Source organism: Carcharhinus amblyrhynchos, chromosome 4 (assembly GCF_965287045.1).
Source record: "Carcharhinus amblyrhynchos chromosome 4, sCarAmb.v2.hapA, whole genome shotgun sequence".
In the NCBI taxonomy this organism is placed as follows: Eukaryota; Metazoa; Chordata; class Chondrichthyes; order Carcharhiniformes; family Carcharhinidae; genus Carcharhinus; species Carcharhinus amblyrhynchos.
Window position 1 is genome coordinate 75,481,950 of NC_137327.1, and position 18,607 is coordinate 75,500,556.

Sequence of the window (18,607 nt, forward strand, 5' to 3'; positions counted from 1 at the left end):
TAAAAAAAGGTAAACAAGAAGTTAATTACTGGGGTGGGGAATAGATTCTTGGCTGTGGTTCTGTTTTCACAGTAAGAAGTCTCATAACACCAGGTTAAAGTCCAACAGGTTTATTTGGTAACAAAAGCCAGGAGCTACCAAATAAACCTGTTGGACTTTAACCTGGTGTTGTGAGACTTCTTACTGTGTTTACCCTAGTCCAATGCTGGCATCTCCACATTCTGTTTTCAAGCGATTTAATTTAGCACAAGCTGATTGCAGGGAACATATCTTTCAACCAGAATTCAATTGAAATTCCATCTACTGGCTAAAAAATAGGTCAAATCTTTCATAACTGAAGGACTCTACTAAAGTGAGTTGGATTTTGAGGATAGCCAAGCTAAGAAGAGCAAGAGAGAGCATGAAAGTTCCAAGATGCAACACTCCAGAGTTAAAGAACATTAGAACCATTGGAGTTCAGACCTGAGGTGGCTGCGCTGAAGATGTTAGTGATGTCTGTATTGAACTGGGAGTCTACAACTCTGCAGTAGTTAGAAGCAACAACCTTGCCCAAAGTAACTGGAAAGCCAAGGGGCCTCAATCCTTAAACAAATCTTTAGAACAGTACTCAGGTGAACTGGTTAATCTTCTGACTTCTGACTTGATTTTTTGGAGGGTGTAAGTCAAATGGATACGAAAAGAAATTTAAGTTAAGTAGTTCAGTTTAGAGCATAAGAAACTGTTTATTATACCATACTGGTTAAAGGGTGGTGTCCTTATTAGTATTCATGTTCTTTGATTATTGGGCAGTAAAATTCTTTTACTCTAAGCAGTGAACTTTGTGGTTTAGTACTTTTAGTTAATACCTGGATTTTTCAATTTCCAAAAAGAAAAGAATGCTGCTGGTCTGTGTCAAGATTATAATACTGTTTTCCATGGGGGCCAGGGGTGTCTAGCCATGATTGTTGGAAAGGGTAATTTGTGGTCAGGAAACTGTTATGCTATGATTGTGAGTGATGGGGGCGTGGTCTTGTTATGATCAGGGGTGGTCATGCTGTGATCAGTGGAATGGTCTTAACTGTGTTCACAGGTGGGATCTTGTTATGAAAACCGTTGGTCTTGCTGTGTTCACAAGGAAGGGGTCTTGTTGTGATCAGGATTAGTCTTGCTGAGATCAGTGGAATGGTTCTTGATGTGATTGAGGGTCTTGTTTTGGCTGAGGGCTTTGCTATGATCAGGGAGGAGTCTTGCTGCAATCTAGGAGTATCTTACTCTGATTGAAGATCTTGCCACGATCAAGTGTCAAGTTCAGAGTAGGTGGGGGGGCTCCTGTAATGATGAGTGTGGAGTGGGAGACCCAAGACATTGTTGAAAAGCCCGGAATACCATCCCTGCCCAAGAGAATAACTGAAAAGTAAATATTAAAGTTCAGGATGCAGGTTTAGCTGAAAGAGAACCCCTGTGCCCAGCATATCCCCTAGCCAACTCATTCCCTTACTCAATATACTCCTTTGCCTGGCTCATCCGCACTTTTGGCAAATCCCCTCACTGGGCACACTCTCTCATCTGTGAGACTCCCTTGCCCAGTAAACCCTTCACCTGGCAAACCCCTCGCAGATTTGATTTTGATTTGATTTATTAATGTCACATGTATCTGGACATTAATATTGTTTCTAGCGAGCGACACAGACAAAGCATACCATTCATAGAGTACACAGGGGAGAAGAAAAGGAGAAAGTGCAGAATGTAGTGTTATATTCATAGCTAGAGTGTAGAGAAAAATTAACTTAATACAAGGTAGGTCCATTCAAAAGTCTGATGGCAGAAGAGACTTTTGAGTTGGTTGGTACGTGACCTCTGACTTTGGTGTCTTTTTCCCAATGGAAGAAGGTGGAAGAGGGTACGTGGGGTTCTTAAATATGCTGGCTGCTTTTTCGAGACAGCAAGAGGTTAAACGGAGTCGATGAATGGGAGGCTGTGCACACCCCTTCACCTCCACACTCCCTCACCCAGCAAACCCCCTCACCTAGTACATCCCCTTACCTAGCACACTTGCTTGCCCAGAGAACCACCTCACCTCACTCACTCCCTCACCTGGCGCAATCTCACCCCATCCAAGACTCTGTAGATCAAGTCCTGGTTAAATCACCTGTTTAAAATAGTGAATTAATATAGGAACATGGCGACAGCAACAGGATCAGTGAGAGGAAGTGATTCTCATTTTAACTGCTTCTGCCCTCCCTCCCACTAGCTTCAGCCAGTTGGTGGCATTTAAAGTCAGTGCCTGGATGTATGCTCAAAGCAGCTGAAAGCATTACTTAGGTTTGTCGCAGCCACTCTCTGCAGACGTAATACAGACAATGATTGGACTGTCTGCTTTCGAACATATTTCACTATTCTACAAATTGGCTGACAGTTTACTTCAGTCCTGGAGAATCATACACATTCCCCCAATAACTGGTTTTCACAGAGAAAAATAAGCTGTGTAATTGACCGCTCAGTTGTTGAAGGTTGATTACAAAATAATTAATGCTGTGGCTTCTCTTTTTGTTGTGTTCAAAGAATGGAAGTTTGGCAACATACAATTAATGCTCTTTGTTGTGCTGATTCAGTGTAAGGACACTAGATTAAATATACCACAAATTATAGGTTATTACATTAGACAAATTCTCATCAATGGTAGGAAGGACGACAACCTCTCCAGAGAAAGAGATGGGACTAAATATTAACAAATCTTAAATGGTATTAAACTGAACTACCCTACAGAAAAGCTAAATTGAATAACTAAACAATGGTATGATGGCATACAATGAGATCAGCTCTGTTCAGTTTGCCCTGATACAGGTCCAAAGATTTTCTAATGCCATCATTTGCCATGGTATGATAAGTGAAGATTGTGTTTATCTGGTACCCAGGTGTTGCCAATATAAACTCTGTTCAAAAGCTACTTCTACCTTCTGTAATAATACAATCATAAAATGCATTGATTTAAAAAAATTTAATAACTTACCTAATGAAACTCATATTGAACTTAGCACGTATATAATTTAAAATCTTGTTTGCATATGAATGGGTCTCAGGAATAGGAATGCATTCTCTACACCTTCCTGGGAAAGTCTACAAATCACCGATCCAAAGCAAGCTTTCATCCTGTTAAATTGATTCATGAAAAGTCCCAGCAGTTCGAGGCACAGAAGGCCACAATAAATCGGTGGCCTCATGCATAAAGGATCGGCCCAGTAATTCTTACTCACACTTGATTGTCAAACTCAGTTAATAGAATTGCCTGATTGCACACATCTCCATCAGGACCCTCCAACACAACATTGAAACAGTAAGAATGGAAATGTATTTCAAAGCCTAGACTCTGGGGAGTGATTTTCTTACTATATCGGAGTGTGAACTTTCTGTGTAATGCTCTGTTAGGTTCTCAAGAGTGATCAAGGGCAGTTTATCTTCGCTCCTAATATATTTTACAAAGTTTTTCAGGAAATTATATGGTGTGCAAGAAAAACCCAGGATGGCAATTCTCCCATAGCGGCGGGCCAGGAAAATTACATGTCAGCCGATTTCCAGGATTCGCATATGCGTTATCGGCTCACACACATCTCCCAGCGCCAGATATCTAGCACAGTCGAGACAATACTGGAAACTGGCAGGAACTCCAAATAAGCAATTTTAATCGCCAGGTCCGCTAACATCTTGCACCCTGTCAGTACAACTGCACTCCGGTGAGGTTCAGACTAGCTCCCCAACTTTGAGGAACTAGCGGGGGACCCTGCCGGAGTGAAGAAGGGGCAAGCGACATCCCTCCCCCCGGGGGTGGTGCCCCCGGGCATGGGCACTATTGCAGTGCCAGCTTGTTCCCACTGTACTTGCCCAAGGGGCATGGGGTAGTGCCAAGGGGGCAGGGCCTAGGGGCAGTCAAGGGGTAGGGGCCAAAAGCCAAATCGGTGGGGTGGGTGATCCCGCTGCCACTCTGAGTTGGGATCGATCAGGGCTGGAGGGAGGGTGGTCTGCCGGGACGTCTGCCCTCCCATGAGGTGGGGAAAATGTGGTGGGTCCACTTCCTGTGGGGATGAGGGGAAACCTGCCCAGGCTGGGGGGGGGGGGGGGGGGGGAAGGAGAGGAGGAATGGGGGAGGTGTGCATCACTGCTGGAGATCAGGATGCTCCTGGATGGGGTGGGGGGATGGGGCGGGAATGCTTGTAGAGACTGCGATCAGGCCATAGGGGTGGGTTGAGGGGTAGCTGGCCAGAAAAGTGCAGGCTGACAGACCTGGGCCACTGAGCATTCCCACTGAGAACTCCCACTTACCTGACGAAGGAGCAGCACTCCAAAAGCTAGTAGCTTTTGCTACCAAATAAACCTGTTGGACTTGAACCTGGTGTTGTGAGACTTCTTACTGTGTTTATCCCAGTGCAACGCCGGCATCTCCAAATCACCACTGAGCAGGTACAGAGGCCTGATCTGTCAGACTCTGGCACGAATATGCCCCAACCCCCCAAGCTTTTAATTATATTCACAAAAAAGACCTCTGCATTGCAGAGTGTGGGAGATTCTAGTGTAAACTCCCACTGAAAAAACAATTGTGATTCATACCAGTTTTCATGCAAATTCAACACTTAGAACCTTTTTGGGAGAATTGCCCCTTTCCCTCCCCTCCTCAAAATTCTAAAAGCCATATTTAATTAAAAGGATAGGTTTTACAGATGAGGCTTGTCATTTCTTGCTTGTAGAATACTGAAGGGTGATTTAATTCTGGTGTTTAAGATGATTAAAAGATGAAAGCGTCGATGAGATAAATAATTTCCTCTTATGGGGGAACACCAGAACAAGGGGAGGACAAATTTAGCTATAGAGCTGGGCCTGTCAGGAGTAATGTCAGGAAGTAATTCTTCATCTGATGTATAGTGGAAATCTTCACAGAACCACAGAAAGGTCACAGCACAAAGGAGGTCATTCAGCCAATCATATCTATGCTGGCTCTCCTAGAATTTTCTCTTGCAAAATGTTTTTTTAACCTAAGGTCAATTGAAAATTTCAAAACTTGAGACTGCAGGAATATTGTTAGGGATGAACATTAAGGTATATGCAATCAAGATGGGTCAGTGGAAACAAGAAACAGATCAGCCATGATCTAAATGAATGGCTATCCTGTTCCTCCAATTCCTGACCTCTCCCCCCTTGCTTCCCCCACACCCACCAAATTCTTCTGCTCTGCTACAAATCCCCTCACTCCCCTTTCCTGTCCCCATTCCTCAGTACCAAAGTTGGAAATAGCATTGGAGGAAAAGGAAAAATCTTCCCATTCCAGCAAGTTGGACAAGCGGGGAGATACCCACAGGAATGTAGGATCCAATTGTGCTGAGGGTGGAGAGTGCAGGAAGAGAGGTTATGGGGAGCAGTTGAGTGTTGTCAAAAAGGGGAGAGGGTCGGGGCTATGGTGGGGTTGTCAGCATGGAGTTAATAACTGAGGAACAGACCCCAGCAAACATTAATAAACTCTTGTAGCAACATTTAAAAGTTTGCGATTTTTAAAAAAAATGTCCTAACTGTTCAAAAATGTTAAAAATCATTAAAAACAACTACCCATCAATGATCTGAAGACTGACCTAAGGGGGTTTATCAGGCCCAGCAGTGGGCCAATGGGCAGTTAAATGGGCAATTCATTTCCAGTTACGGACCTCATCCTGCTGACGGCATTTAATTAGTGGCGAGAAAGGACCACCCTCAAGCGACCAGCTGGCAGGTTGGTGACGGGCAGGGGTTTCCCTCCTTAACTGGCCCTCTTGAGTCCATTAAAGGACCATCCCAAGATATAACCCAAGATATATTCTCCCAATGGCCTCTCAAACTCCAATCCCTAAACACTTTTTTTAAAAATTCATTTGTGGGACATAGACATGATTGTTCATCCCTAGTTGCCCGAGAACAGTCAATCATATTGCTGTGGCTTTGGAGTCATGTGTAGGCAAGACCAGATAAAGATCCTTCCTAAAGGACATTAGCCGGAGCAGCCATTCTTCTCTTGGGTGGGGTCCTTCCTCTTTCTTTAGCAGAGGGGCGAAGGGACTATGGCACCCTGTTTAATTCAGCCCCATTGTCTCTGGATTGTTTAAAGATCAAAAGTCAGCTTTCTAGTTCATCAGGAATCAGACATTTCTAACACGTTACCAGTTCTTTAAAAAATGAGCCTAATTGCAAATATCATTTGCCCAACGGCCACGATCAGAAGCTTGTGTTGTAAGTGCACAATTTCCACACTGGAGCAATAGGGGAAAGAAATGTCTTTGCATAGTGCTACTTCTATGCAGACTGATGTCAATTCTCTGAACAGCCCATGAAATGCTCATCATTGATATTTGCATGTTCTCCCTATGTCTGCATGGGTCTTCCCCAGGTGCTCTGGTTTCCTCCCACAGTTCAAAGATGTGCAGGTTAGGTGGATTGGCCATGCTAAATTGCCCCTTAATGTCAGGGGAACTAGCTAGGGTAAATGCACAGGGTTAGAGGGATAGGGTGGGATTGTGGTTGATGCAGACTCGATGGGCTGAATGGCCTCCTTCTGCAGTGTCGAATTCTTGGGGCAGGTAACTCTGGGTATCAGTGACGTGGCAAGCACAGCTATGTCATTGAGACCCACAGTTACTTACCCAAGAACACTGACTACACATCACAACACTTCACAAGTTTTCCCCACCTCTGACTCTCAATGGGTTTCAGGTAAAAGGAACAGCTGAATGTGGGTCCCTCTTGAAATGAGTCAATTCAAGTCACTTGTGTTTGGAGCTTAGTCCAGAGCTCTCCCCTCTTCATAGCAGTTTCACAGCAATCCACAGAAACAATTCCCCAATATTTAAAATGCAATTTTTGAAAGGCAACGAGCAATGTAACATGCAGGTAAATAAATAGAAGCTGTCCAGGAGAGAGTGTGAAAGTCTGATTTGAAGAATTTACTTAATTTATGAACAAGATCAACATAATTTACTGACTTTGTTGATAAAATATACTCAGTTATTCTGCAGTGCAATAGAATTTTCCAAAGTGTTGGCCAAAAATCAGCAAAGTAAATGTACCGAATACTGAAAAATGTTTATTCATGTATTTTTATTACCGAGCCAGTTATTTGTAGGCAATAATAGGCTGCTGAGAGCATCAACACTAAAATGTAGCAATATGATGCTATTCTGGTGATTTATGCTGTCAGAAATAATGTACAGAGAATAGTTTTTAGAAGCCTTACCTTCCTCATTGCTGTGCCACTTTGCCTGTCAATGCCAGTACTTGTATACCTGTGTAAAAAGAGATAACAGTGCCTTTGTACAAAATTATCTTCAGGTGAGCAAGAAGCTATTCTATTGTAGTTTCAAGTGAAGGAATGCAGGGTTAACTGAATTGCACATGACATTTTCATGACTTTGATATACTGTTGACTATTTCATTTTAATTTTATGATTATGATTCATGTTGTATGCTCACGCTACATGCTTGCCTCAAAGAATTGTTGTGGTTTGATTGTGCTTTTGATAAGTAGCTAAACTACCCAAAGTAATCATTTTTGTTAAATGTCCCATAGTGGGGAAAAGTAAAAATGTCACAGGATAGAGTCAAAGAATTTGCCAATCTGTTCAATCATTTCCTTAGCACGTAAGAATGACTGGGGTTTTAAGTAAAAACCGTTCTGCTAAAAAGGATATGATCAAATCAATCTTGATCAAAGGTTTAAAGACCTGAAACAGTGACTAATTGACTCTGTTTTTGCACAAACACTGCTTGATCTACAGATTATTTCCAGATTTTTCTGGTAATGATTTATAATTAATAAGGAATGCCAATCCCAAGGTTAATATGAAGCCAGAAATATGGACGTACAGAGTTAACTTCCTTCAAGCTGCAGCCTCTCACAATTTCACTACAAATGCCAACTGATCCGTACAAAATTCTGGCACACTGAGACCAAGACTAATAACTTAACACATTCCTTTCGGAAATGTCACTTAACATTAACAGATTCTGACAAGGCAGCAACCTCATCAGCCAATTCAAATGATACATGGCTGCAAAGCTTCAGTGAATACAGTCACTATTTGAAATCCAAGAAAAGATTTCTGCTTTGAAGTCACTTTCAGATACTTGGTATTCCTTGTAATATGGTAGTCTCTTTTATCAATATTTAAGATTAATTTAATAAAATAAATTATCCCTCTCTATTCGCCACAACACTCTAGGAAATTAAAATAGAAAAGAAACCTAATGTAATGGCTCAGGAGGCCTGACAAGAAACTAACAGTTTATTACAAAATGTAACATAAAACCACTACCATGGTGTACACACACTAGTCCCTGCCTAGGATTACCATTCAGCAAGCCCAGTCCCAGGCCACTGCCTGTTACCAGGGGAACTCATACTCAATGAGCTCGACAGGGATATCAATCAGTGTTTACCGATGGATCTTGTGAGGGTTATCACCATCTCCCCCCGTCCCCAAGTCCAAGGGTTCAGCTTCACTCCCATGATGACAGGGCCTTCTCCATCTCTTTGCCATAGCCTCATCCCCATCACTAGTAGGGTCTGGTCAGGGTGCGTGTAACGTTTAGGTGAATGCCTATTTGGCGAAGAGCGTCAAAGAACCACTATAGGGGACTTGTCCTGGTGGCAACCTCTGACTGGATGTCTGCCTACCACCTCTGTCTCAATGTCAGAGACAGAATCTTCATCATCCCGGTGACTGGCTCTTGAGTTTGCAGACGGCAGAATTTCCTGTTCACAAGCCGGTACGAAGGATGCCAATAGTTGTGTATCACCTGTGACAGAGGTGATCTACTTAGATCTTCTCTCTGGTTTTTACCTTATAAGATACTGGTCCTGTTTTCTGAAGAATAACTCCCACAGTTCACTGACAGCTGTCATCAAAATTCCTCACATGGACTGTTTCTCCCGGTTTGAAGTCTCTATCTGGTCTCTGACCATCATAACCCCTTTCCTGGGCTTCTTGTTTTAACTCAACATTGCCAGGGAAATTTGGGAATGTCTAACTAAGCATGGTCAAAAGGCGCCGGCTCATCAATAGCTGCGCTGAGGCTATTCCCATCATCATATGTGATATAGGGCTATAGTTAAAAAGGAAATGTGCAAACTTTGTTTCTCGAGAACCTGTGGTTTATTTCTTCATGCCACTTTTGAATGTCTGGACTCTCCGCTCAGCCACGTCATCTGAGGATGGACGGTAGGATGCTGTGTGTTTGAGAGAAGAATTGGCGAATGTGGACTGGGGGAGCGTGTTGGAAGGTAGGTCTGCTGAGGAGTAGTGGAGGATCTTTAAGGAGATCTTTCTTGGTGCTCAGCGGAAATTTATTCCGATGGTCAAAAAGGACCGTAGGAGGAGAGGTAATAAGCCGTGGATAATGAAGGAGGTGAAGGAAAGTGTTAAATTAAAAGCGGAGGCGTTTAGAGTAGCTAAGAGTAGTGGGCGAGAAGAGGATTGGGAGAGGTTTAAATGTCAACAAAGATTGACAAAGAAGTTGATAAAGGAGGGTAGGAGAAACTATGAAGCTGGGCTAGCGCTTAATATAAAAAAGGATAGCAAGAGTTTTTATAAATATATAAAAAGGAAGAGGCTGGCTAGGGTGAACGTTGGTCCCTTAGAGGATGAGAAGGGGGACTTAGTGGTAGGGGATGGGGATATGGCGGAGGTCTTGAATAACTTTTTTGTTTCAGTCTTCACCGAGGAGGACGTGAATAATTTGCCGGATGTTAGAGATGGAAAGGTGGTAGGACTGGAGGGTCTCGATGACATTACTGTTACTAGAGAGGTGGTGCTCGACAGTCTGGAGGGGCTGATTGTGGACAAGTCCCCAGGACCGGATGGAATGCATCCGAGGGTCCTGAAAGAAATGGCGGAGGTGATAGTGGATGCCTTGGTGGTTATTTTCCAGACGTCGCTGGATTCCGGGGAAGTGCCGGAAGATTGGAAAACGGCTAATGTTACGCCGTTGTTTAAGAAGGGTGCCAGGCAAAAGGCGGGGAATTATAGGCCTGTTAGTTTAACGTCTGTTGTAGGTAAAATGTTAGAATCCGTCATCAAGGAGGAAATAGCGAGGCATCTTGAGGGGAACTGCTTGATAGAGCAGATGCAGCACGGTTTCATTAAAGGGAAGTCGTGTCTGACAAATTTACTGGAGTTCTATGAGGATGTCTCTAGGGCGGTGGATAGAGGAGAGCCGGCGGATGTGGTCTTTCTGGATTTTCAGAAGGCGTTTGACAAGGTACCTCACAAGAGGTTATTACACAAGGTCAGGGGGCATGGAGTTGGGGGTAGGGTGTTAGCGTGGATAGAGGACTGGTTGTCAAATAGGAGGCAGAGAGTGGGGGTCAATGGGTGCTATTTGGATTGGCGGATGGTGACTAGTGGAGTGCCCCAGGGGTCGGTGCTGGGGCCTCAGCTATTTACCATTTATATAGATGATCTGGAGGAGGGAACCGAGTGTAGGGTGTCAAAATTTGCTGATGACACCAAAATTGGTGGAAAGGCAAATTGTGCGGAGGGTGGGGAGAGTCTACAGAAGGATCTAGATAGGCTGGGCGAATGGGCCAGGAAATGGCAAATGGAATTTAATGTTGGCAAGTGCAAGGTGGTCCACTTTGGTAGGAATAATGGTAGGAAGGATTATTACTTACGTGGAGAAAAACTGCAGCAGGCGACGGTGCAGAGGGACCTCGGGGTCCTTGTGCCTGAGTCGCAAAAACCCAGCTTGCAGGTGCAGCAGGTGGTCAGGAAGGCTAATGGGATGCTGGCCTTCATCGCGAGGGGGATTGAATATAAAAGTAGGGAGGTCTTGCTGCGGCTGTATAGGGCATTGGTGAGGCCGCAGCTGGAGTACTGTGTGCAGTTTTGGGCGCCGTACTTACGCAAGGATATTTTAGCCTTGGAGGGAGTGCAGAGGAGGTTTACTAGGCTGATGCCGGAGTTGAGGGGGTTGAGCTATGAGGAGAGGCTGAATAGATTAGGCTTGTACTCATTAGAGTTTAGAAGAATGAGGGGAGATCTCATTGAGACGTATAAGATGATGAATGGGATGGATAGGATAGAGGTGGAGAGATTCTTCCCGCTCAGAAAGGATAGTAGGACTAGGGGGCATAGCCTCAAGATAAAGGGGGGGCGGTTTAGAACAGAGTTGAGGAGGAACTTCTTCACTCAAAGGGTGGTGAATCTCTGGAATTCTCTGCCCATTGAAGTGGTGGAGGCTGCCTCGCTAAATATTTTTAAGACGCGGGTTGATGGGTTTTTGATGACAGAGGGGATTAAGGGTTATGGGGAGAGGGCGGGAATGTGGAACTGAGCCACGACAGATCAGCCATGATCTTACTGAATGGTGGGGCAGGCTCGAAGGGCTAGTTGGCCTACTCCTGCTCCTATTTCTTATGTTCTTATGGACTTATGAAGGTCTGAAGCTCCTCACTAGTAAATGGGATCCTGTTGTCTGTCATGAGAACCTCGGATATACAATGCATACTAAAGAATTGGCAGGGTTTCCCTATGGTATTGATCCATTTTCAATGAGCATCGATGAGAATTAAATACATGGAACCCATAAATGGCCCTGTGAACTCAGCATGTACTCTCAGCCAGAGTCTCCAAGGCCATTCCCAAGAATGTAAAAAGGCAGCTAGTGGGGCCTTCTTGTTTTCCTGGCAAGTTTTGCAATGCTTGACCAGTTTTTCAACATCACTGTCTATGACAGGTCACCAGACATAGCTTCTTGCAAGCATTTTCATCTTAGAATATCCTGGGTGGCCATTGTGCAGTGTCGGTCACTGGCTTGGAAATGGGACAATCACCTGGGCTCTCTAAAAGATGATGCCACCTTCTATACTCAGCTACTGATATTTAAAAAGAGATAAGATTTAAAATCCTCTGTAGGATGCCCATGTGGTCCACCATTTAGGATATGTGACATCGCTTCGTCAATGTAGGGTCCTTTTGGGCCCATGCTTGGACTTGCTTGGCAGATATTAGCAGTGCACCCATGAAGTTCAGAGTCATGATGGTTTCACCCATCTTCGAAGGAGAAGGTAGGCTAGTGGATGTTGATAGGTGGTTCAAGGCGTCTGCAATGCCTATATGTCTCCCTGGGCGATGTCCTCAAATATATTTGTGGAGACCTAACAGCAGTGCCCAGCATTGGATCCAGGCTGACGCGATGGGAGGAATCACCTTGTCTTCTTTGAAGAGGCCCAACAGAGGTTTGTGGTCAATTATCACGGTGAAATGCAGACCATAAATGCACTGGCAGAATTCTTTCACCATGAACCCTGTGGCCAATCCTTTTTCAATCTGTGCATACTTCCTCTCTGCATCCACCAGGATTCATGATGCGTATGCAACTGGATGTTCTAACCCATAGGGAAGGCATCACAGGTTACAACGAGTGGTGTCAGGGGTCATAATGAGCTAGTATATTTGTTGACAGCAATTGTTGTTTGATTTTTCCAAAGGTTTTCTCTTGTGGCATTTTCCATGAATATTTCTGATTTTTTTTAACTATCTGGAGGGGTGCCAGCAGGATTGCCAAGTTGGATATGAATTTTCCAGAGTAATTTATGAGACTTAGGAAAGACGTCAACTCCATTGTGTGCCTTGGAGTCACAGCCCTTTTCATGGCCTTCACCCTCTCTTTGACACGGTGTAATCCATCCTCATCAACTCTGTACCCAAGGTACATTACCATATTGACCTGGAACACACATTTTCCCTTTTTAATTGAATGTCACCATCAGAAAAGATATAAGACCTCCTCCAAACACATGAAGTGCTCCTTTGTGGTAGCTCCTAAGATCAAGATGTCTTTTAGATAGACTGTCACTCTGGGCATACCTTGAAGGATGTTCTCCATTAGTCTTTAAAAAATGGTACAAGCCAAAGACACCTCAATCGGTGTCTCATACAATTCTCTGAGAGTATTTATGATGACATACTTCCTGGATGATACCTCAAGCTCCAGTTGGAGGTAGACATGGCACATGTCTAATTTGGAAAATATCTGACCTCCAGCCAGCTCATATATGTGTATCTGTCTAAGTGGGAGGCTCTGTTCACTGTCAACTTATAATCCTTACAGAGATGGACCAAATTGTCAGGTTTTGAAACTGGACAACAGGCACAGCCCATTATGCCAATTGTACTGGCATAAAATGCCAAGTTCCTCGCAACATTTCAATCCGGCCTCTACTTAGGGATGTAGGACAAGATTATGCCTTGAAATATTTAGGTTGGGCCTCTAGATCCATATAAATCTTGGCCCTAGCACCTCTAATTGTCCTGAGCCTTCTTGGAACACTTTGGGATACACCCAATGACTTTGTATAAATTGCCAGTACCCATTTTAAAGCTCTTTTGCCAAGCCAAGTGAAACTTTTGTCGCCAAACCCTTTCCAAAAGACTGGGCCATGGTCGGGCAGGAGAAGTCAGACTGTCTGTTGCCGATGCAACAGTTACAATGGTCTCAACAATACATAAGAGCTCCCCAATGTATGTGGCCAATCTAGCCTTGGTGTCCTACAGGTTTAAAGGTAAGATGCCCAATTGTAGTCACCTAAGGGTTTGCTCCCCAACTATAAATACAGCGTCCCCTTTGTCTACCTCCATGCCTAGGGGGTGGCCATTTAACTGGAGTTTAGTCTTGAGTGTGGCAATGCAATTTAGCTGCATTAATTCTTCTTCTTGGACTGGTTTATTTGCAAAGCCCTATCCTGAGATGACTTCGACCTTCAGCCTGGGCACTGCGCATTTTGCCTGTTTCGGTAGCTTTGTCTGGGGTGAGGCCCATGACTACAAGTGCAGCAGGAATATGCTCACCCTCTCTGTATGGTGGAGAAACTTCCCATCTAATTCTGAAATCTTGTGGCTCCAATCACCTTTTCTTGGCAGCAAATGGGAATTACGAGTGTTATCCACTGGAGATTTATTTATGTGGTATGGAGATCGTCCAAGGCTGGGAACAGTACTATCCAGGGACCCCTGAAATTCCTGGGCCCTTTTTTCTGTGTTTTCTTGGGAAGGGGCAAGGTCTATGGCTTTCTTGAGGTCCAGACTTAGTTCAGTCAGTAGCTTCCTTTGGATCACAATATTGTTAATTCCACATACTAAACGACACCTTAACATTTCTGGAAATACTGACTCATATTTTGAATATACCACTAATTTCTGCACTCTCATCAAACATTCAGTGACTGGTTCCCCAAGGAGTCTATTTGCTGTGTTATACCTGTAGCATTGCAATATAACAGACAGTCCAAAAGACATGCTGGTTAGGTACATTAGCCATGCCAAATTCTCCCTCAGCATACCTGCACAGGCGTGGAATGTGGCGACTAGGGGATTTTCACAGTAACTTCACTGCAGTTTTAATGTAAGCCTAGTTGTGACAAGTAATATAAACATAAACTTAAAAAAACTTACAACCTTAAATGGTTGAGGGCTGTAGTGGTTTGATACCATCTCTATCTAAAGGAGGGTAACTTTCTGATGGCTGTCCTTTTTCATCCCGTTTGCCCAGAAGAAATGTTGCATTTTTTCAGCCAACCGTGGGGCATCACAGTAGCACAGTAGTTAGCACTGCTGCTTCACAGCTCCAGGGACCTGGGTTTGATTCCCAGCTTGAGCCACTATCTGTATTCAGTTTGCACATTCTCCTCATGTCTGCGTGGGTTTCCTCCGGATGCTCCGGTTTCCTCCCACAATCCAAAGATGTGCGGGTTAGGTTGATTGGCTATGCTAAAATTGCCCTTAGTGTCCTGAGATGCGTAGGTCAGAGGGATTAGTGGGTAAATACGTAGGGATATGGGGGTAGGGCCTGGGTGGGATTGTGGTCGGCGTAGACTCGATGGGCTGAATGGCCTCCTTCTGTGCTGTAGGGTTTCTATGTCAGTATCTTCTATATCTAAACGAGGGCCAATCCTCAACACTTGCATTATTAAGTTCCCAGTTTCCCAAACAGTGACATTTTCAGCATCTCCTCATCACTGTCTTACTGAATTAATTGAAACGCACGACTGTCCAAAACTTTTCTTATTCCTCATTGCCAATGTTATGGCTCAGGAAGCCTGACTTGAAAAGAAAATAGTAAAAGTAAAACCGCTACCGTGGTGTACGCACATTAGTCCCTGTCTGGGACTACAGTTCAGTAGGCCCAGTCCTGGGCCTGGTTTATAAAAGCCTCAGGTTAAAGAGTTCCAGCTGGGCAGGCCATTGCTTATTACCAGGGGAACTTATACTCAACGAGCCACACAGGAAGGTCAATCAGTTACTCCCATGGACCTAATAGGGGAGAAGCAAAAATCACAATCTTTCTGTTAAAATATCACGTTATTTTAAAGAGCCAATATATTTAATAAGATGGAGATGTCATTAACATAAACTGTTTTGACAATGAAACATAGGATGGAATTTAATGTAGGCAATTAGGTTCTTGTCCACCAAACGCAGAACCAGGCAAAATCCCACATTACCTTTTACGGAAGGCCTGCCAAATTTAGAGCTAATCAAGCACTTAACTGGACAGTGGCAAGCCTCACCTGGGACCTCCCTCCCTACCACACACCAACAAACCGGCAAGTACGCTCCATTGGCTTTGTTTCACAGGCTTCCCACATGGCAAGTTTCCCACCCAATGCAAAGTGAATACCAGTGAGGTTGGGATGAGACTCTTATGTGGGCTTCAATTACCCACTTAAGGCCCTCAATTGCTGATGGAACAGGAAGGCCATCCACAAGTATTCTCACCCTGTACTCAATTGAGACACAGACAGTAAGATAGTGGGGTCCCCACCCACCACCCTCCCGGCCAACTAAATGCCCTCCCACCAGGAAACCCACCTCAGGATGGGCATTAAATTCTGCCCCAAAATCCTCCAGCAGAGATGGAGACTTTTCAACTGACAGTGCATCTGTTGGTTCTTTGAAAATTACTCATTTGGTTTCATAGCCTGTTCTTTCATAGAATCGACAGTGCAGAAGGAAGCCATTTGGCTATTCAGGCTTGCACTGACATCAGTCCCACCCACACTCTATCCTCGTAACCCTGCAAATTTAGTATTCTAGTCCCCCTTTCCTTAAAGCTCTGCATTTTTTTCCCTTTCAACTGTGTATCACATTCGCTTTTGAAAGTTACTATTGAATCTATTTCCACCACCCTTTCAGACAATGCATTCTGCAACAACTAACTGCATTAAACAATATCTCCTCATCCAACCTGGTTCACTACTTTAAATCTGCGCCTTCAGGTTACCAATGCCCTTGCTAATGGAAGCAATTTCTCCTAATCTATTCTATTAAAACTGTCATAATTTTAAACACCTCAATTTCCCCATGCAGTTGAAATCCCTCATCCTAAAAGCTTTTTAGTAAATGTCCATGTACCTTCTCCAACACTTTGCTACTTACCTAAAATATGCAGAGTTGGACAGAACGCCCCAGCCAAAGGCTAAACTGTAATTTATAAAAGTTCATCATATCTTCCCTGCTTTGGTACTTTTGTAAAACTATTTTCAAAGTCCAAGATCATAACTGTGTTTACAAAGCCTTATCAACTTCTCTTGCCACCTTCAGAAATGGTTGAATGCAGCTCTAGTTTCTGTCCTGGGAGCAGTTTGCAGAGTAACATGCAGAATAACAAATGTAATAAAATATTTTACTGAACTGCTACATGTCATTATTGGAGTGTGTTGCTGTTAAAGAAAAAAATGGCCCAGGATTTATGCTGTGATGTATCATCACAAAATACTTGACAATGCTGTCTAAATTTTTTCTTCTGTTAGTTTAGCAGAAATGCAAATCCTGGTTAATATTTTGCAGCTCTCTTGATGACAGAGCAGAGAGAGGGAAGAATGTAAGTTGTCATGCAAAAACAACAAATGTTGATGTTTAAAATCTGAAACAAAAGAACAAGATTCTGGAGATCCTCAGCAGGTTAGTCAAGTTAATGTTTCAGAATAGATACGTGTGGGGGAAAAAAATTCAGTAAATAAAGTAACGGCAAAGTGTGAAGAAATGTGTGATAATGCAATAAAGATAATTCACTCATAGATCAATGCTCTGTGACACAAAACGGACCACTGATGCGTGAGGTTGAAGCAGAGGTTTGATTTCCCTCTGTTTTGCCTCAGCTGTTGAATAGGATTCTGTCTTTCCCAAACACATTTCAAAAGCACATCAAGCAAATCAATATCCAATTTCATGCTGAATTCTACTGGGTGTAAAGGAAAGATGATCAGCAAAATATAGATGTAAAATCTGTGAATTTCAGAGCTTTGAAACTATTTCAGGTTATTTTTATTATTTGCTGTAAATTTTGCCAATTGCAGCCAAGTATATTCTGCTTAACATCATAACATGATAAACTTTCACTTATTCCAATTTCCCCCTAGGCTGGACTCGGAGATGTGTTTTCAGCTGGCACTGATTTAATCTGTTTCTTTTACATTATTTTATGTATCTGTGGCTTTGCACAATATAAATTTTAAATTTGTGGGAGAAAGTAGTTTGAAAAGTAAATTAGGTGTAACTTCACATGACTTTAAAACATCATAGATTGAGGATGGAATTTTACTCTCTTTGAAAACTTTATGCAGTCAGGAACAAATGCTAATCCCAGCCTGCTGGTATTGGCTGACTAAACAATGACATCATCTTCTAAGAGAAGGCCAATTAAGAAGCTGCCTCCCCATTCACTTTCAATTAAACAACATAGGCATGTTCTGGACGGTCACCAAAAAGGCAGGCATTGATGAGAAGGCAAGAGAACATGAGGACGCTCCAAAATGAAGGTTTTCTCCACAGTGTGTGAACAACTTAAAAATCAGTCAGGGCAACAGTTGTCTGACCGCCCTGTAGAGTGCTTTTAGCTCTCTCATCCCAGCAGTCTCAAGCTGGAATGATTAAGTGGAGATGCCAATAGCCCACAGCCTGCCAATGTGGGCGAGCTCCTTTTACCTACTAGGTTCCATTCTCATTGAGGAGACTGTCCACAGTTAGCAGGATCCCAAAAGTTTCATAACTCATCTCCAAGTGGCCTCTTAATTGACCTAACAGACTATTTGTTATTGCTGGGTAGGTGGTGACTGTCACATTGACCCTCACCTCATGCATAATTCCAAGGTGAGTACATCTTGGGCAACTGACCTGATGTGTTAATTGCAAAATTTGCTCCAAACCCACCTCCTAACCTGCTTCTGTGGGGTTTCGAAGATTCCACCCCATGTCTGATGTGCTAATGCTAAAACGAGAATGTACAGAAATAGAAGGGTTACATTTAGGAAGAATAAGCCAGGGTCAGGCTCTGCCCATCAAGGGCATAGATTAGAAAATCATAGCTCTGACCCAGAGTAATGCACCTGTAAAGGATGGAAAATGGTGGGAGTGTACGTGTGGTTTGCTGATATCTGATTTGAGTAAGCGAGAGTCTGCACCAGACATGCCCACTGGACAGGTTATCATCAATGCCACTCTGCTTTGTCCTCAAACCAGAGTCAGGAATCAGGGAAGAATAGCTTCTACCTGAAAATGAAATTTCAAGAACTACCTATTGATTAACAAAGGAAAAGGATGGTCAATGGTGGTAGTAACCA

General features: G+C 43.4%; 1 protein-coding gene across 1 annotated transcript in view; it reads right to left on the reverse strand.

Annotated features, from left to right (window-relative positions):
* LOC145342123 (connector enhancer of kinase suppressor of ras 2) overlaps nucleotides 1-18,607 on the reverse strand; it is a 711,051-nt gene that overhangs the window by 142,474 nt on the left and 549,970 nt on the right. The window contains exon 15 of the mRNA XM_080187363.1: nucleotides 7,226-7,274. Coding sequence (XP_080043489.1) covers nucleotides 7,226-7,274 — 49 coding nt within the window. The remainder of the gene's footprint in view (nucleotides 1-7,225; nucleotides 7,275-18,607) is intronic.